The 20673-nt window shown below is 37.8% G+C and overlaps 2 protein-coding genes across 3 annotated transcripts in view; both read right to left on the minus strand.

Moving 5' to 3' along the window:
• The window catches only part of tprb (translocated promoter region b, nuclear basket protein), a 20547-nt gene extending 10571 nt beyond the window's left edge, over window positions 1-9976 (minus strand). For both annotated transcript variants that reach the window (XM_044043733.1, XM_044043732.1), the window contains exons 1-25: window positions 9816-9976; window positions 8765-8869; window positions 8597-8670; window positions 8097-8193; window positions 7908-8011; window positions 7600-7764; window positions 7180-7272; window positions 6963-7043; window positions 6277-6364; window positions 5977-6114; window positions 5741-5844; window positions 4685-4882; window positions 4480-4587; window positions 4149-4375; window positions 3829-3992; window positions 3522-3664; window positions 2972-3120; window positions 2676-2838; window positions 2393-2527; window positions 2029-2169; window positions 1539-1707; window positions 1004-1170; window positions 700-852; window positions 455-571; window positions 43-246 (exon numbers count right to left, since the gene is read on the minus strand). In XM_044043733.1, coding sequence (XP_043899668.1) covers window positions 43-246; window positions 455-571; window positions 700-852; window positions 1004-1170; window positions 1539-1707; window positions 2029-2169; window positions 2393-2527; window positions 2676-2838; window positions 2972-3120; window positions 3522-3664; window positions 3829-3992; window positions 4149-4375; window positions 4480-4587; window positions 4685-4882; window positions 5741-5844; window positions 5977-6114; window positions 6277-6364; window positions 6963-7043; window positions 7180-7272; window positions 7600-7764; window positions 7908-8011; window positions 8097-8193; window positions 8597-8670; window positions 8765-8869; window positions 9816-9966 — 3438 coding nt within the window. In that variant the 5' untranslated portion in view covers window positions 9967-9976. The remainder of the gene's footprint in view (window positions 1-42; window positions 247-454; window positions 572-699; window positions 853-1003; window positions 1171-1538; window positions 1708-2028; window positions 2170-2392; window positions 2528-2675; window positions 2839-2971; window positions 3121-3521; window positions 3665-3828; window positions 3993-4148; window positions 4376-4479; window positions 4588-4684; window positions 4883-5740; window positions 5845-5976; window positions 6115-6276; window positions 6365-6962; window positions 7044-7179; window positions 7273-7599; window positions 7765-7907; window positions 8012-8096; window positions 8194-8596; window positions 8671-8764; window positions 8870-9815) is intronic.
• A 5492-nt stretch (window positions 9977-15468) lies between these two features.
• Window positions 15469-20002, minus strand: pdcb (phosducin b). The gene is made up of 4 exons (XM_044043386.1): window positions 19903-20002; window positions 18610-18671; window positions 17553-17701; window positions 15469-17124 (listed from the first exon to the last, which is right to left on the minus strand). The coding sequence occupies exons 2-4, from the start codon at window positions 18653-18655 to the stop codon at window positions 16609-16611; spliced, it is 711 nt and encodes a 236-aa protein (XP_043899321.1). The 5' UTR covers window positions 18656-18671; window positions 19903-20002; the 3' UTR covers window positions 15469-16608.
• Window positions 20003-20673: the final 671 nt, after the last annotated feature.

The raw sequence follows: 20673 nt of genomic DNA on the forward strand, positions 1-20673 counted from the left end.
CATGTCTTCAAATATAATGAATTGGTTGTCACCTATACCAACCTTGAGGATCTTTTCCTGCTCCTCCCAGGAGATCCTGGCCTCCAGTAGCTCAGTGCTGACTCTCTGTGCTTTCTCTTCCAACTGGTGTCTGAGTTCAACGGCCTGAAGAGCCTGAGCTTTTGCTGCCTGCAGGGCCTCCACATCTGCTGCATGCAACATCATCTCCCGCTCATACTTATCTTGTGCTTCTGCTGCCAGCTTAACCTTATAAACAGAAAAGGGATAATAATACTTAATCTAAGTGATTTAATTTACATCCGAAATTTACAACAAAAATATCGTCGTAGCTCATTTCTTCACTTCACACTTTTCCAGGAAATTTAGATATTTGACATCAGGATAAGCTAAACTGATCTGATGAGATTAATTTATGACAGGTGTTGCTTATCATTTTATTTTAATAGCTTCTTACCTGCTCCTGGCTGTCTTGCAAAGCTAGCTGCTGCTGGGCCTCCATCAGTGTTGCTCGCTGTAGTGCCTCCTGGTGTTCTGCCTGGGCAGTGCTTAAACTTCTCCTTAGATTGTTCATCTGCACACATGGGAAAAAAAGATAACAGTTAAGACTTGCTTTATTTTTACAATGGAAACTAAAAATTGATAACACCAGTGTTCAAATGGGGTGACAAGAAAGTTCAGAATTGTGGGGTTTCAGTATACCTGTTCCTCCAGTGAGGCTACAGCTCTTTTGTTCTGCTCTTCTAGGCCTTGTTTCCCTTTCTCTGTTTCCAAAAGCTTCTCTTCCATCTTTCGGTGCCGCTCCTCTGCCTCCTTCATTTGGGCTTCGATGGTTGTGCGTGCCTGCTCCGTTACCTAGTCATTAGATGAAAAAGTTAAACACAAAGATTTTGAAATATTGAATTTGCTAAAGCATGTTGACACTGTTAATGTAATTTAAACAACTTGCAATGACTTGGTTCATGACGGATGGAACAATGGTAAGCAGTTAATGTTTGTTTTGCACCTGCTTCTCTGTATGAAGGGACTCTTCCAGGCTCTGAGCCATGACTCTGTACTGCTCCATAGTGGAGGTGGCTGCCCTAAGGCTTTCAGCCAGCTCCTCTGCCTGGGTTTCAGCTGACCTCAGGCGGGCCTGAAGGTGTTCCCTGTCCTGATCTGAGCCCTGCAGGCCTGAAATCAGGGACAATCAACAGATTATGTGAATGATACATTGTGACAACAAAATTAATGTCATTATTAGAAGAAAACAGACTGCTTGTGGAATGAATAGAGTAAAAAGACAAAACTTTTAAGAGATGGGCATTTTTTGTGAATTTGTTACATTCATATTTGAGAACAATAATTTCACAGATGATGAATGTATAAGAAGCCATACAGGAGTAAACTTCAATCACGAATACCACAAGAAGTGCTTTATTTACTTTGGCTTTAATAAACAAGGAGTAAATATTTTATGCACATATGTGTACCTATGTATTGATTGTGTATTGTGTGTTCATGATAAATTTTTCTCTCTCTATAAGTGTGCAAATACCAACCTCTGATGTTAGGTGGGGAGGGGGAACTGAGGGCATGTCGTGCTTCACTGCTGCCTGGCTTTAGTCTGAGGGTATTGAGCTCCAACTCAGCAGCATTCAGTAACTCTTTGGTCTTCTGGTGTAAGGCCACCTGTGTTTCCAGTTGTCTCTTTGCCTCCATTACCTGGATCTGTGCATGAGCAGAGCAGACTAATAAAATTCTTAAGTCCTTTTAATCTCCATTTTTACTCCATTCAGCACCAGAGAGCAAGGATGTCAGGTGGTACACTTGTGGTCACTGGAAAAATCAAGCTTTTTGCAAAACACTCCACAGTAGATACATAATGTGCAAACAGGGAAAACAAAAGATTGTGATGATTGAGAAGGGTTGAATCAAATTTGAACCAATCTCTGAAGGTATCCCATCACCTTCAGTTCATACCATTGTACTAAAATAGCAACAAATCCTAATCTTAAAAAAATTAAGGAGACCAGTCAAAACCATACTTACTTCTTGGTTTCTGTTGAGAACGTGTCGCTGCTCCATTTCATTCTCCAGCCTCTTCTGCAGCTGGGAGATCTCTCGTTCCTGTTTCTCCAGTTGGCTGTTGAGGTGCTGGCGTGTGTCAGTCTCTGTACGCTCAAGAGTGGCCTAGAGAAAAACAGCGCACATCAGTTAGCATTCTAAATTGTTGGCTTCATGCAAGTAAGTGTTGTATGAACCCACTTGTTCTTAGGTGACATGTTTAAGTGACAGCATTTGAGGCACAATCTATCAATCATCCCCCCTTTTAACGGAGGAAAAATAATAATTTGGCCTAGACATAGCAGAGTCCAACACAGCAGAGTTTAACGCTAGCAGCGACAAAGATCACCTGGATAGACTGGAGGTTTTTCAGCAGCAACTTCTGGCTCTGTTGTTGACTCTGGACAGTTTCTTTCTCCTGAGTCAGTCTGGACTCCACCAACTTCAGCATGTCTCTTTCCTTACGCAGGCCCTCAGCGTAGCTCTAAGAAGCAGAGGATACAAGTTAAGGTGGATTTGAGATTCTTTAAACAGTCACAAATTCCGTCATTTCCCCTCGTATTAATGCCATTGTAAGACAATACACTCAGTCACACACAGAGGCCAAAAAGCCAGGTGGAAATAAGACAAACCTCTGCCATGGTGAGTTTCTCTTTGGCAGCTCTCAGGTCCTCATTCAAAGTGTGGATATTCTGCTCCTGCTTCTGTGCAGCAGCAGCCAACTTCTGTTCTTTCTCTCTTAGGGAAGCAATATCTTTCCTGTAGCCCTCTACATTGTCCTGCAGCATCTCATACCTGATATTATGAAGATGAAAGTCATTTTTAGTGAACTTTTAACTCTAGGCAATGGCCGACCGTTGTTTTACACAAGCGACATAAGAGTAGTTACTTCTCAATCAATTATCATCCAGAATAGTTTTGCTCTTACCTTTTGGAGGCAAATTCAAGCTGAGTGGATATTTTAGCATTCTGAGAGTGAAGGTCAGAGAGTTGCTCCTGGAGCTTGTCGCTCTGTGCAGTCAGTATCTTGTCAGACTCCACACGCTCCTTTTTATAGTTGGAGAAAACTTCCTGCAACTGCAGATCCAACAAGATTATTTTTTGATAACAGTGATAGATATTACTGTCTGTTAGTCTTGAAAAGACTATCTAGATTAATCAAATAAATATTTACAATCTTTGACCTCACTCAATTATCTTTACTAAAAAGGTGAACCATCTTGTAAGGGGACCCTACTTAAATAAATGCTTATGTGTCAATATACAGACATCTAGTGGTGGTCAAGGGAAACAAATAAACCAAGCTCAGGAGAGAGGTAGGTGGCTGCAGTATACATCATGTCCATAAATACTGGTCCACATAGAGTTTTGCTGTTATACAGTGAAAAAACTAATCTGGACAGGAGAAACCAGAGTGCATGACATTATGATAACAATTCAGCAAAACCAGGCCAAGAACTGAAAAATGATCTCCTAACCTGTCGCAATGCTGCCTTGGCCTCCACAGCGTCAGCAGACTCAGTTGCCATGGACACAAGAGCAGTGGGTGTTCCTGTGGTGGGAGTGGTTGCAGGAGACCGTCGAGGAGTGGAGGTCAGGGAGAATTCATCCTGTGATGTACCTGAAGAAGAAACATGCACAGAAATGTATCAAAATTAGAAAGATCAGGTTAGTGTAGCATGTGACAAAATGAGCAACCAGATAAATTGCTTGTACCATAACTGAAGATGTTAAACATGATAAATGAAAATTATTATGCATCGCTTTACATCTTGGCTCTGTTACCTTGCGGAGGAAAGTTAACTCCAGTTGCCTGAGCCAGCAGCACACGGCACATGTCCCTCTGCCTCACAATGGACTCAGTCATTTTTATCTGTTGGCTGCGCTGCTCCCTCAGGGACTCGATCTCAGTCTGAGCCCTCACCAAACTCTGCTCCAGCTCACCATACCTGTAACATTATCAGGGAGAAAGCTTGAAAACCTCAAAAAAAACTGTATGGTTTTTTTGTAGCAATGCTATAATGCTCATACAGTAAGATTATTTCTCAATCACTTTTATTTGCACAGTAGCAGTTAGTAGAGTGGATAGAACTTAAAAAACATACTTGTTGCGAGTGGCTTCAAACTCCTCATTCTCTTGAGCATCACTGAGGTCCCTGAGGGCCACCAGCAGACGCTGGTTCTGCTTCTGGAGCTCTTCCACACTGCGAAAAGTCACCAAATGCTGGCTGATCACCTCTGATGTACTGCTGATGTTGGCTGAGCTCACCTCCTCTTCATGGACCACATGGTTTCCACGAGCCTCTTCCAGCTCTACCAGCAGCACACGCACCTTAGAGGGAAGGCAATGATATTACGTAGAAATTAATACATAGAACATTCTGCAAGATAGCTTACAGTGTTCAATATATAACAATAACCAGTAGACAAACTCACCTGCTGAGCCATGTCTGCCAGCTGCAGCTCACATCTCTGATTTTCCCTTTCCAATAAAGAGGAGCACTTGTTGGCCTCATCAGAGTCCCTCTGCAGACGGTGTACTTCCTGAAGTAAACATTCATTGATTTGCAAAAACTCAGCAGTGACTTTGAATGAAGAATGCCTGATGTCATGATAAATGCACTATCCATGCATCACGCACCTTGACAGCCTGCTCTAGCTTGGCAGAAAGACTGGACACCGATTTCTGCATGCGCTCATGCTCATCCCTTTGCCGTTTGAGGATGGGAGCTTTAGCTTCCACTTCCTGCACAATGTCATCCAGATACTTGTTGACTCGCTTGTTCTCCAAGCGCTCCAACTGCAACTGCTCCTGGCTCTCCACATATGCAGTATACAACTGAAAAGGGAGATGAAAAAATTTAATATTTCAATTTTCAAAGTTGTGGATTCTTTTTAAGCCTGTCTAAAAATTAAAGCTCGACATGATGCACCAGACCATTGGTCAGGATAACTCTTCCTCAAACACTGTAATGCTATAAAAACCCAGAGAGCACTTCAACCATCACTGGTTTATTGTTCACTCGTGAGTAACTGGACCTGCTTCTTAAATACTGTCTTTGGTTTGCCAGGTAGCTTAGATGTCTTTGCCCAAAAACTAGTTCTTACCTCAATGCAAAAACATGCAAAAAACCTCTTCCAATCTATTTAATATTCCTAAAGATGAAGAAATGAAGGACAGAAGAACACAAAGAGGAGCACAATCATGTTCTGAGGCTGGAGGTGAAGCAGATGGAGAAATTGAAAGAGTGTAGATCAACCAGCTCTGTTTGTGTACTGTATGTCATTAAGCTGCATCCAAAATGGTGAAAATGTTGCTTCTCTACATGGATGGTAAATAAGTGGTTTCATAACAGAGCATTTATGTTTATATTCTGTACAAAAAAATATGAAAAGGGACAATCAGTTGCTTTAAACCCACAACAAAGCATATGTGTGTGTGAAGTACATAAGAAGAAGACAGAGGTCCTTCAGTGGGCACACACACACTTTAGTGGGGATCAAAGCAGGTAAACTTTGCTTCTTTACATGTTGGTTGAACAGTAAGATTAAATATCTTAACACTGATTAGTGGTAACATTCCGCTGCTCTAGACTGCACTGAAGCTTCAAATCATACAAGCCATTACCCTCAATATCATTAAATTCTAAGGTTATCAAAGTTTAATTTTTGTGATTTGAAATTGAGCTCCACAAACCTCCGTCAGCTTCATATCAGGCTTGATCTTGGACACAGCAGCTGCTGTTGAGGACATAGTTGTCATTTGCTCTTCTGTTAACATGGTTGATGTACCAAGAGGGCCTGGACAGAAGACGGAAAGCACAGATTGCAGGTTGTTTATTTGATAGATAAATAAATATCTCAGCATGACTTTGGGTTGGTTTTAAAGATTAAAATTGTGACAAAGAAAATACTCCAACACAACTATCTTACCTCGAAGTTTAGAACTCAGCAGATTATTGGCGATGTCCAACTCTTTCTCTAGACTCTGGATCCTCTCCTTTAGGTCAGCAACAGTCTTGTCTGTGGCACCATCCATCTCCTGTATCTTTTCCTCAAGAGCCTTGTTGGCTGTGGCAGAAAAGAAAATATGCAAATGTTTGGGAAAACAAGCAACTGAAATTGAATTAAACAGTTAGACCACAAAGCTGAACAAATCAATGTCTTATTTTAGTGGTACTAAACAATGATCATGTACATACAAATTATGGCTATTTTATAGTGGTATCAAACCTTCTCCAGCATCCTTTAACAGTTTATGGAGCTCCTCTACAGCTCCAGTCAGCTCTTTGCTTTTCGACTCAGCATCTGCTGCTGCTCCCTGCAAGCACAATAGTCATAGTGAATATAAACCTTGACAGAAGAAGAAGAAACAAAAACTTTGAAGAAATATTTGGGCATGAGTGTCACATTTAAGTAAATTTCTTCCTACAGTCAATGAAATACAGACCATTTAAAAACAAATTCACAGATATTCAAACATTTGAAACCATAAATAACACAAGACATTGGCAGACAAACATCTAGGCTATTTGCCAAGTGAGAGAAATCAAGTAAAACACCAAAAGTAGTAGTAACAATAATAATCCAGTACATCAGAAACAAAGCCATATGCTAATACAAATGACAAAAATGTCTATGTATAACACGAAGCACCTTCAAATAATTAAATAGAAGTGCAAACATAGAAAATTATATCAGTTTTTTAATTAACATAATGCAAACACATTTGAGCCCTCTCTACTTTCAGCCATTTGATGTTGATACAATTGTCATACAACACCAATAATAGAAAAAGTTCTCCAATCTATTGCTGAACTATGAAACAGAAACACTATAGAATTAAAATGAAATTACTGTGAACGGGTAGTAAATTTGTGTATGTGACCTTTCATGTGCACTTTCACTCGTGAACGTACCTTGTACAAATTGGAAAGCTTAATATTGGCATTCAACTCATTTCTGAACTTTTCCTCCATGGTGGTTTGTTGTTCCTTGGCCTAAAATGAGTAAAGATGCATAGATACATTTACACAAACAATCATAAACCTACAAAAAATGAAAACATTTTGATTGGTCTCTGTAACATGGGTCACAATGAAGAACAAAGTAGGCTGTAAGAAACACCACACGTACATCTTTCAGTTTGCCGATCATGTCCTCACTCTGTCTCTGAAGATTCTCATTGGAACTTTTCAAACTGGCCACTTGGTCTTGGAGTCGGTTCAACTAGAAATTAGAAAGAAAGATATCATGAGATAAGTGACATCATAGCACTCATTAAAAATTAAAGAAGATCCTTACAGTAACTCTAATTCAATACCACCAGGGAAAATGTATTGGGTACTGGGAAGAATCATGAATGTTTGCAGAGTAAACTGCCCAAAGAAATCATCTCTGTTCGGGTTTAATATTACTGGTGAACAGATTTGTGCATTACATCCAGCTTTATTATATATTGATTTTCACAAATAATAACTATTAGAATAATCATAGTACTTCCTAGAAGTGCCAAGACAAAGTCATGTATGTTCAAATAAAGATAATAAGACTTGCCTCATCTTCTTTATTCTCAAGGATGCATTTCAACTCCAGGATGTCATTTCCCTTTTGTCTGGATAGAGACAGCAGCTCCCCACTCTTTGCCTTCAACTCCTCATTCAGCCAAGATATTTGACCAGAGAGGAGCTCCTTCTCTTGCTCCATACGTTTCTCCTTGTACTGTAATGGAAAACCATCACAACTTCATTTAGTACTTTATAAAGACTAAGGAAACATGTACTGTTGACTGTAATAAGTGATAAACTGCATACAATGCGGGTGTTAAGATACTGAATCAATGAGATGATAACAATGTGAATTACTTTAATATTGACTTCAGCTGCTTCAAGCTCATCCAGCTTCATCTGCAGGGTCATCTTAGAGGAGTTGACTTCCACCAACTTATCATTAAGTTGCCTTAAATCATCTGTTGGATAAACATGAATGAAACAAGTCCTCTGTCAAAGTAATAGTACAAATAAATTGTTGTGTCCAAACAAATTCAGCTGTACCATTTACGTGTTCCACTTCCAGGGATCTTCTTTCCAGAGTTCGAACAAGATCTCGCTTTTCTCCCTCCAGTTCCTCTTTGGCTTTGGACAGCAGAGTCTACAAAAATGCATTAATTTAAGGATGTCTGAGAATGCCTTACACATAAATGTAGAGCTACCTCATGGTGATAGATGAACACTGCCATTGCTCAGATCAACAAGCTTGATAAAAAAAAAGGTAAATTCCAGAGGCCAAGTTGCATTTCCCAAAGTATTTATCTCTATATATGGCTACAGGCAATACAAAATATAAGATAACAATTGCATTACGATCAATTGTTGGCAGGGATTTGTTAAAATCAGATAAATTGAAGAGAAAGAGAATCATTAGATAATTTTGCATGACGCCCCTTAAATGCAGGCTAGCCAAATAACCCCTATAGGTAGTGCATCACTTGGAAGTTATAAACTGTGATAAGACAAACAACAACAAAAAAATTCCGAGGTTTTGTTTCACTTACCCGCTCTGATGACAGCCTCTCTTGGACCGATTCATATTCCTCGTTTTTCTCACGCACAGCTTTAAGTTTGTCCTCTAAAAGCAAAGATCAGTATCATGAAGTGGGCTGATACAATCCTGACAAGCTGCATCAAGCCAAGTTATAATAGTGGAACTTGTTCATTCTTACCAAGGTTGGTAAACTCTTCTTTGAGTTTATTATGTTCTTGGGTCTGGGACAGAAATTCTTCCTGGCACTGGTCAAGCTGTCTCACTTTTTCAAAGAAATGTTGTTCTGGATGAGGAAGGTCAATGAAAAGACAAACAAAAGATGCTGTAATTGAACAGTTCAGTTCAGTTCAGACAGACATGATAATGAAAATAAGATGATTTGCTACGGCTGAGTGTATTAAATTTTAAATACTTTTACTGCACATATACGTATATACACATATATACATACAAACACATACATATATACACACATGTATGTATATATAATTACAACACAAAAGTAGGCTCAATTGATCGAAAAAAGAAAAGAAACGTATGGTTGATTCTTTAAATTATTCCAGATTGGTGGATTTTCCCATTTTTACACACTCCATAGATTTTCACGTGCCATAACGTAAAGGGTTCTTAAATAGAAATGTTCTTCTGACAAAAGGTGAGGATTATTGACTGACCTTGTGTTATCATAATGGAAACTGAAACACATTTTAAAAACTGAGAGGATGCGAAGATAATAAAACAAATATTTTATCTACAAGTTAAAATTCAAGGGCTGTAGGACAGAAGAGACCATCTTTGTTGTTGTTTTTCCCTGCAGACCAAGGACACCATGGAGACAGGCAATGTCAACTTTGAATAACGGACATTGTTGTTTTTTTTCCATTCCATTGCCATTTTGTTTTTGAATGTGAGAAGACAGTTATTAGCAGGTGTTAGTAGTGTCAAAAGGAATCGAGCCGTAATGACGTGAAAGCTACTGGGCTTAGCATGAATTAGCATCGGGTTATGGGTAATAACCTGTGGTTTTGACCAAACCAACATAATTAACAGGCATGTAACTTTACAGCAAAGCCATTACTAGACGTATAAATATTACCAATGTGAGGTTAATATGCGTGTGCCTTAAAAGGCAAACCATGTAAACTTTCCGACGTTCGGCAACATGCTCTCACACGGTGAGCCAAACACCTTGGCGCGGCTATTACGACAAACAACAAACACGAGCTTACCGCTGTCAACCCGAAATTGCTCCTGTTGTGCTTTCAATGAATCTATTTCATACTGCTGATCGGAAAGAATCCTCTCGAGTTTGGTTTGAATTGTTTTCGGGAGCTTAGCTATTTCGGAAGCCTCCAACTCCTGCAGCAACAGTGCCGCCATTTTTCCAGAGTGAGTCGAGCAGGCGCAGTTGCCGATTTGAGATGACATCGACGCTACTGGAGCATCATGGGAAATGTAGTTCTTTAACAATTGACTACAGTGTCCTTCATGTACGTTTTACTGCTGTCCCTTTTGCTGTTTATCAGATATTGACAACTGTCGGCTTTTGTGTTATCAGATATTAAAAAAAGCAGTTTTATTTATTTTACCAACAATAATATATGACAGGGACACAGGTGACAAACTTGCAGCCTGCGGGCCACATGCCCCATCAATTTCATGTGGCCTGTTATTTTTGTCTGTTTTTTTTAATTTATTTTTTTATTTTTTTAAATTAACCAGATTCATTTTACATCATAAATATGCTTATATTGTGAACTGTTTATCATACCGCATTGAAGCAAACACCTTTAGTTTTAAATTATGTGAATTTTTCTTTCTCTGCATTTAACCCATCCTGTGAGTGGATGTTTTTTGTCTCTATATGTACCCCGCCTTTTGTCCTATGTCAGCTGGGATTGGCACCAGCGCCCCATGACCCTCATGTCGAGGATGAAGCAGTAGACAATTCATGAACGTATGAATGAATATATGATTTGGTGTTATCATCACTCTCCACCAGAGTGCACTCTGACTCCATTATTTAGTCAACACACGCATCAGATGTTTCCTGTTCAATCTTAAGGAATATTAAAGTTTTACATTACAGTTTTACAGTAAGTTGCTTAGAAAAATTGTTTATTTTATAGGCTATATATAATGTATTGACAGCTCTTAAGTATACTATATAAATAGTAGCAGTGCAGTGGTTATGAATCCTCACAACTTTATTTGTGCTAATTTGTAAATTTACAGCAAATATAATTAACATTTTTCAGGGATTTTTATTGATAGAATCAGGTTTTTTTTTTTAAATTGTTTTTGTTGCCCACAATACATAACAAAAACACAAATCCTCGGAGACGTCTGTGATCGTTGGGGTGTGGTCTCCTTTTTTATCAGACCCAGTGTTAAACCTGAAACAAGGAGAAGCGGCATTCAGTTACTGTGCTGCAAAAAGCTGGAACCAGTTGCCTGTTTTGAAAACTTTTTTTGTCAACAAGTGCTTTTAAACGAAACTATTCTACAAAATCTGAGGTGATACCATTATTATTTTATATATTTTGTATTAATTTTAATGAACTTATACCAATCTTATTTTTACAACTTCAACTTCAATTTTTTAACTTCTCTCATCTTTTTAAAGTTTTTAACCTTTCACTACTTTCTAATCTTTTCACCTCCTTCATTCTTTGAACACTTTTCCTTTATTTTATGCTAGTATAAACAAATCGATCATTGTATTGAATGTATTTTTTATTTTATTTTTTACTTTGCACTGATTTCTTCAAATTGTGTCTCTGTGGTGTTATTTTTTTTTAAGTCTCTGTGCAGCACCTTGAATCCACCTTTGTTTATGAATATTGTTTTGTAAATAAACCGCCTTGCCTCAGCTTCAAATAAATTACCCAATATGAATAGTTTAGGCTATAATTAAATGTGTAAAAAAGCGACATTTAGCCTATTATTTGAATTATAATTAAAATGTACCTTTAATAATAATGAACAACATTCTGTTTTTTTTTTATATTTGAAATGGCTTTGGAGAATGGTTTATCATCCTCTCATCACCCTGAAAGTTTTGCACTCTATAGTAAACAAAATTATTGTCCTGTTAAATAAAAAATCTGTGTAGGGCTTGTAGCTGCAGACCATGTATAAAATACCCTGTTTATTGAAACATCCAAAAAAAAGCTTTGTTTTTTTTCAGTGAAAAATCAACTTAAACATTTTATCTAATCTCTAGCAGGCTTTAATCGCTTCTACAATTTCAATTTCAGTCATTTACTGATGCTGTCCCTCATGACATATGCCTGAAAGGTATTCAGACTCTGTCTGGACCAGTTTTGAAAGATACCTCAGTGGTTTATTGATTAATAACCAAGGTGATGCTTCTGGGAGACAAAAGACTGACGTACACAAGAAATGCTAAGGCAGAGGTTCGCTTCAGGCAGCAGAGATAATTTTTTTTTTTAAACACTTGGCTGTCACGCTAGGATACCAAAATATAGAGTAACCTATAGTAGCGTTGCTGCGCTAAACTCTTAATCTTCACGTTAGATGTTCATAAAGTGAAACCCTGAAGCATGGACATTATAATCTCTGGTGCTTGAGGAGGATGAGGTGTGATAATTCCCAACAAATCATTTCCTTATTTAAATTCTCTACAGCACTGAACGAGAGCCACAGTAATTTGTCATTTACAAAGTGACAGGACCACAAAAGAACTTAAAGTGTGTAATAATGCAGACATTTTCATAAAGCCACACTATGCTCCCTCCATCTCTGCATTTGTCCATTCATTAAAATGCATAAAGTCATCCTGTGTAGAACATCCAGACTAAGATGAACCTATAAGTGTAGTTTTTTTTATGTGTGGCTGCATCTGCACTGTAATTTTTTTGCTTTGTTTACTACAGCATGTACAGCTGTGCTACGTTACTACCTCCATTCTACTGCTATTCTCTATTTATGTAATGGTTGCATTACATCCACTCTTCCCACTCAGGAGTTTGTTTTTGTAAACATGCGTTCACGTTTAATGTCATCAGCAGAAAATAAGCCAAACAATAACGCTGAAAATCATGAATCATTAGGAATATGCAAACAAAGTGACCAAAATACAGTCTAATTGATGATGACAGCCAGTGGGCGCATCTCTCATACATCCGCTGTCCATATTTGGGCAGATGGACCGATGGTCTCCACTGCCGTGTCACGGCGTCACCTCAGTGGTTGTTATGTTGGTGAAGTAGAGCGTGACAGCTGGCCTTTCTAAGAGTCCAAACACAAAACGGCACAAAAGTTCTCTGAACAGTAAATTGAACGTCAGAAATGGGGGTGGTATCAGCTGGTCATCTGAAGGGGTAAACACTGAGGTAAACATTTGTTCAAACGAGGTAATGAGTCAAATCAAGAGCTCTCCAGACTTTCCTTGCTAATTCACTGAAATAGCTGAATGAAGCTGAGTCACTGTTTAGTATTTTGTGCTGCAAAGTCATACAAACCGGCCCATATTGTGATTCATGTTTGCGTATAGTTTGTTTATTCCATGCTCAAAGATGGGCTGAAGCAGTGAATCTTCTCTCATACCCTCGCTCAGACTCTCAGTGGCTTCTGTTACTCTCTGTGAACCCCACTGGAATAATGCCACATATACAGTACTGTATGTGGCTGAAGCTCAGAGGCATGTTCCATTGCAGAGGCAGCTTTGGGTGTTGTGAACTTGTGTGCCGGTGGTGGCAAGTATGCACTGTCTGAAGGGTGAAAATTGTTTTTTTGTAATTGCCTGTCACTTTTTTCATACTGGGTTATAGCCTCGGTCGTGTTCGGGCACCTCGAGAAAACCTCTCATATGCTCGCGAGTTTCTTGTGGGAGGTCTCAAAATGTGTTTTGATAAACCTTAGACACGCTACGATGCAAAAACGAGGTGTTGCCCGCTAGAGGCTATGCAAGCCATGCCAGACGCGGTACTGTGGCAACACAAACACACGTACGAATGTCCTCAGAGAAATCGCTGGTAGCGTGTAACACTGCATTAGCTGTTGAATATAGATTAATTTGAGGTAAAGAGCCCCTTTGCAGGCAATATGTAAAAAAAGTATTTTGTGAGAAATAATGATGTAGCCACCGCAAAATGCGTTTGAAGTCGCATTTGCGAAGACATAAAGCTGGCACGCTGCACATGACGCTATTCAATTTAGCGGCCAGATCAAGGTGAAAATAACCCCCTTTTTTCACTGTGAGGCTGAAACAGATGCAAATGCACACCGCCTGCCATTACACCCATGGCCACATTGTATTTTTAAAACACTTTTTGTTGGGTTTACGCCCAACAGTGTATATGATGCCAAAGTGTTAGCAATGCTGTTGGTACGAAAACTGGAATCTTGCCGGAGGATTGGCCTCGTGACCTCTGCATATACTGAAAATCTCTGGACTAGGCATCCTCAAATTACCATTTTTTTACAATTTACGATAAAGCATAATGTCTAATTTTAGAATTATTCATAACTATTGTTGCATGACTATCTTGGAGACAAATGAAGGACAACTCCAACAGTTACAGAGCTGTTGTGTGCAAATTTAGAAAGTCAATATTGAACACATACCTGTAGCAGTGTGTGTGTGTGTGTGTGTGTGTGTGTGGTAATGTGTTTTGATCGTTTCTACAGAAATAAGGCAACTCAATTTAATTCATACCATAAAAAAACTGTGGGTTAGTGCCACAAGTACTCACAACCTGCTTTTATATTGTGGTTTTGGCTTGTCTACAGCTCACTGGGGTCACAAGGAAGGCAGGTCTAAAGCTAACAGAGGTTACTGTAACATGCAATAGCCTGCTTCAGCAGGAGCAAGAGAGAGAGAGAGAGAGAGGAGGGAGGTCCTGTCGCGGCATTTTTCTGCCCTTGGTGCTTCTGTTTTCGTATAATATGTTGAGGTGGAAATTTTGATGTCAAAGAGAAGTCACGCAACTTTAATTCTTACAACCTATACATGTGTTATTGTACTTTTGCAGTCGAAATATTCCTGCAACTTGAGATTCACACACACTTTTGCGATGAAGTTCTGCGTGTGTGGCCATTTCAGATTAATTTTATTTTGCACTAAGGTTATTATAGTTAATTAAAAGTAACGAAATAACGAAAACTAAAATTGAAAACTAACTGAAACTGAATTGTGTGTTTACCAAACAAACTAAAACTAATTAAAATTGTAGTGGAAAATTAGTTTTTGTCTTTGTAAATTCATTTCATACATAATTCTTTTGGGTTCATATGAAGTGTATTTCTTTTTTCTCTGCAGGCAATTTTGAAAGTTTGTATTGTCATTCATAATAAATGTGGGACATAAGACTGTGCAAGTTAAACATAACATTTGTTATGTAGTTAATTGATTCAACTAAGTGAATCAAATCTCTCATCTTTTATTGGGTTCATTGTTAAGATTGAGTTCCCTGAGTCTCCTGGCTCACAAACAATGTGATGTGTCTCCTGAGGCTTATTTTTTATTATTTATGTCATGTTCATGTGTGTCTTTAATCTGTTGGCTATTTGATTTTTTCATGGCACATTAACTGCATCAAAACAATGCACATTTTTCACTTTTTTTTTGATGACACAATACTTATTATGACCTTTTTGCATACTCCATATTACAGAAAACTAAAACTAATAAAAACTAAAACTAAGCATTTACAAAAACAAATAAAAACTAGCAAACTTGCTCTAAAACGAATTAAAACTAACTCATTTTAATAATGAAACATCCAAAACTAATAAAACCTCCACACACACACACGCACACACACACAAACATTGTGCCCTCATTCAAATAAAAACATAGCATTTGTTTAAGGGGACAATCAGCAGCAATAAATGAATAAAATGGCAAAGCAAAAATATTATTACTCTTTCATGTGATTTTATTATTTTCTTACTCAGGACATTGTGATGTATATTTGATTGAATCTAAAACATATAGTGAAAAAGATCCATAGCAAAATCCAATGTAATAATAGTAATATAACAATGATGTTGACCATTGTGCTGACGGGTTGTGGCTGAGTCACATTGCACTAAGAAATTGCGCAACTCACAGTTTAATTTTCCTCTATTTCCATGACTCCCGCTTTCACAATATAAAATACACAAACATGATGATAACTCCTTCTCTGATGATGTTTAGCTATTAGAGGCTCACAAGAGGATTTTTATTCCCTCCACACAGAATCTCAACTCCCACTACATTGGCTCAGGAAGCATGTTGAACTGAGCAGCTGGAAAATGTGTTTACACACAATGTTTCCACATCCACAACAGTGCTTTTGGCCTCTTAAGTCCTGAGAGTCCCTGTATCATTCAGCTCTATAAATGATCTTTTTCCTTTTGAACTTAAATACATTTTAACTATATCACATTAGTCTCTTTGCACCAACCCTGGATTTATAAATACATTGCACAGGTGGATCTTGCTGAAACAAGTCCACACATTCACGTTTATATGTACATACAGCATTTCATTTTAGCTATCAATACAACAGAAAACTCTTGAGTTATAGTTTCAGTTAAATGTTTTAGGTTGTTGTTTTGGTGGTGAAGAGTATTAGGGTCACATATAAAATAAATAAATACAACAGAATGAATTCTGAGATTAAAGTCAGAATTTTTCTCAGAATTCTGACTTTTTCTTTTATCTCAGAATTCTGACTTTTTCTTTTATCTCAGAATTCTGAGATTAAAGTCAACATTCTGACTTGAATTTGCCTTTTTTTGTCAGAATTCATGCTATTTAATTTGGTTGTTGTTTACATGTGGCACTAATACTCTTCTGTAAAGAAGGGATTTGTAAAATACTGCCATTTTGTTTAATCACTCTGTATATACTCACCTTACCTGTTCCATACGAGAAAATAAGATCTCTTCAACCGAATGGATGTAAAATCTATTTACAGATCATTGTGAAGAAACAAACTTCTCCTACGTCATAGTCTTTCTATATCCAAAACAGCTTCCTTCATTCCTCAGCAGACAAAAATGTGTTTACTCTACATCATTTTCCTCTTCATCTCCCACACCAGGCATCTCCTTCTCAGGTAACAGGCCGTAGCTGTTAAGGAAAGCCTCCACATCAGTGGCAAAGAACTCTTGATTTAGGTGTTGTGTGCAGGCCAGGAAGTTCCCCAGTAGTTCTCCAGCCTTGTATACCAGCAGTGTAGGCAAAACTTCATCTGAGAACCGCTCTGAGGCACCGGATGCGACTGCATCGATCCTGCAGAACTTGACAGTGGGGTACTCGGTGGCCAGGCAGTCCAGGCAGTTGTTAAGCTCCTCACAACCTGCGACTCCATCTTTATAGATGTGGACAACCACCACTGTGCTGTGATGCTCCTTCTCGATGACCTCCAGGAAGGCCTCTCCACTGTCCAGGTCGTGCACGCCACCAAACCTGGGCCCAAAGCTGAGCTTTTCATGCATCTCCTGCATGCACCTACGCCTGTACTTCTTCAAACATCCTTCATCCTCCTCCTTGAGAAGTTCATACTCTTGGACACTCATCTAAAAAAAGAAAAAAGAAAACAGAGAGAAGATAATTAGACTACAGCTGAAACAATTAATTGATGAATTGATTATTAATCGATGACTAAATTAATCGATAACTGTTTCGATAATTGATTAATCGTTTCAAAGCTCTTTTCATGACTAAAACAAGATTTACGGTTGTTTAAGCTTCATTAAGAAATCATTAAAAATTAATCATTTTGGTTTGTGGACAAAACAAGACATTTGAGAACATCATCATTTCCAGGTTTGACGAACACCGATCAACATTTTTCAAGGTTTTCTGATATTTTATGGACCAAATGATTAATCGAGAAAATAATCAACAGATTAATTGATTATGAAAAGATTTTCTAAAGTCTCTGGAGATCTGTTTCACAAACAGATACGGTTTGGACAGAATCTATAATCTGTATGGCTCGAACCTTGCGGTTGAGGTTGGCTCTAGAGTCATCTTTGATTTTGTTGGGGGACGACATCTGTTTGAGCAGTTCTTTTTTCGCAGGTGGCAAGCTTTCCTGGTCCATGCTTTCCATCTTAAACCTCCGCCAGTCATTGATGACTCCTTTAGGACCTATGGAGAAGGCAAATAACATTTATATTACCGGTTTGTCATTGTTTATTTATTTAAGACTTGTCAGAAGGCTGCAGTGCAAATGTAGTATTTGTTTCTTGATTAAGTGTATCATTAAACATTAGGTCAATCTGAGAAAGCAGTGTTTTCCCCACAAGCTCCTTATTGTAATAAAGTTTTATTCTTTGCTATAATTTTTTTTAATTGAATTAAAACAACAATTATTTTTGCATTTTAAATGCTATAAAATTGGGTAAATGTTGCAAATTTAGAACAGTTTAGGAAAGTGCTATATAGATGAAGTTATAATAACAACCACTCCTTCAGTGACAATAGGGTCCTTCGCACTTGCGCTCAAAACAACAACAATAATATGAAAAATAATTATTATCATAAATTTTTGTGAAAAACATGTGAAAGCAAATATAATATATAATAAATAACAAATTAAATAAAACAATAATAAGGACAATCTTATTAAAAGGCAAGTTTACAGAAGACATTTATCAGATAATTTATCTTTTAACCCAAAGACTTAGACCTAGACTTTGCTGTTTTTTCATGAAGCAGCATTCTCATCTCTTACAGAACTAAGATACTGTGTCCTGCATGAATGTGTGGGATTAAAGCTTCATCCCGTCCTCTTGGAATGTTCACTGATTACCAGTGTTGCATCAGAAAAAGATTAAAGCCCCAGTGAAACAAAAGTCAGAAAGACTGTTTTGGTCCTCCGTGTATTTTTTTAGAGCCTATTCCTCTGTGCACAGAACATATTATCACGTTTTATGAAGTTTATATATATATATGTACAGTTATTCCCTCAATGGCCAATAACTGAATCAAACCCATGTGACACACAAGCACAAACACGATCGAGCAGGTTTTATCACTGTACTGATTCTACTCACCTGTGTGGGTCACGGTCTCATCCAAATCAATCATTTTGTCAGACATTTTATGGTTTAACTCCCTGTGAGACAAAAGAAAGTGAGAATGAGTTGATGGAATTTGATATGATTTGCATGATATGTGCTGCCCTATTTTTACAATAGCTGTTCTTAACCGTTCTCAACTCGAGTTTAAAAAAAGTACATTTTTGCACAGTGAAAAGAGCAATTGGATACATGGATAAGTGAGTAGTGTGATATTTAATTAGATTAATGCAGTCGAAGAAGATTACTGCTCTGCAGTAGGCCTGTTTTAAAACGCTGGCTCTCAGTTATTGTGTAAACGAATATACACATATGTGTATATATATTGAAAATGCATTGAAAATAAGTGCCTAAATGATGAATAAATCGCATTATTAATTCTATTACTAGTATTATTTCTTTTTTCTTAATATGTGAATTCATGCACATGGCATATTATTTATATGTTATAAAACAATGTGTCATACATTTACACATTCAAATAATTCAGATTTTGTCTTCTCAAAGCCGCCCCACCCCCAATGGCACAAATGCCCCAGCAAATTAAGAAATGACATTTGAGGATGTTTTCATTTCTTTGGGGGAAAAAAAACTGACAAAAATGTGTTGAATGGATTAAATGCAGTGTATTTTGGTCTCGCAGTGGTTGCTGTAGCTCCTGTGATGCACACAGAGCCAATATTTCATTGGATTAAATCCTCAGTGTCTCAATTAGTGAAGTCTTCTTCCTTCCTGCCTGGAGCTGCTATGCTGATCAGGTCTGATGATCTGTGTGTGGCTTCCACAACCCCCCAACTCCACAAGTACAGATTTGTCATGTACCATGAGCCAGCGAGTTATAAATGGAGATGTACATGTTTCAGCTCCTTGTCTGAGCTTCTGACAGACAATAAACTCTTGTAAACAGCTGACTTCAATTGGTCACAGACCCATGACTAAGTTCAACAGTGAAAGAAAGAATTCTTTGTCTGTTGCCTTTGATGAAGCCTGGGCTTTTAGAAAAGAAAAGAATTGGTAAAACCTTTGATTTTATTTGAAGCCCGATATCATAATGTAAAATTGTATACATGAAAAATCAAGATGGCCCCCATAATAAGTCTTAAAATCATGTGAAAACATACAGGCCAATTTAATTGAATTAAACTTCTTTTACACCAATTCAAAATAAAATAAAATAAACTCATTTACAGCACACTTGTGACACAGATCTATTTAGCTGATTTTACACAATTATTTCCAAATAAGATGAATTATTGGAGATTTTCTTACCTCTCGCTATTACAGTGAAGTCCTCCCTTTGCGTCTGTAACTAACCTTGCTCTGGTCGACTGTGAGCTATCTGTTGCTGGATGGTGTGTGTTTTTGTGTGCATGCGTGTGTCTTTTCCAGCCAATGAGCTTAGGTCTAATGGAGATTTCAAAAAAGACCCCTATAGACCAAACAGAAATAGAGCCCAGATCCTAAGAGGATTTCACTTAAGGAATTAGAAGCCACTGCTTGATAAAGGCCCGACGACACACAAGATGGAGAGGGAAAAAGAAAGAAAGAAGAGAGAGAGAGATAAAGATCAGCACATAACTTACTGAAGTTTATCTTTTTTTACGTAGGTTCACATCATTTAATAAACCTCTTGAGTGGGCAGTCAATAAGAGCCTTGTCTAATCAATTGCAACCAAAAAAAGACCTGTGTTTGCATATCATGATAACTCTATAATAATTATAAAAAGCACAGTAGCACTACATATATTTTCAATCAATAAATATATATTAGAAATAATTGTCGTTAAAGTTAAAATGAAGTCTTACGTTCTTGCAATAAATACATATAAATAATATCTATGAACAATAGCTAAATTGTATTATTTTGTTGAGTTGAGCCCGGTGCCCTGTGTTAATTGAAGCTGGATGTGCGTGCCTGGGGACACTCTAGATTTAGTAGTCAATAATAAGATGGAGTGTCGAAAAGAAAACACCTCGTTCACTCCTGCGTCTTTGTCTGTTCATGCACAGCTCAATGTCAGCATGTGTGCTCTGTCACAG

The sequence above is a fragment of the Solea senegalensis genome, linkage group LG14 (assembly GCF_019176455.1).
Source record: "Solea senegalensis isolate Sse05_10M linkage group LG14, IFAPA_SoseM_1, whole genome shotgun sequence".
Taxonomy (NCBI): domain Eukaryota; kingdom Metazoa; phylum Chordata; class Actinopteri; order Pleuronectiformes; family Soleidae; genus Solea; species Solea senegalensis.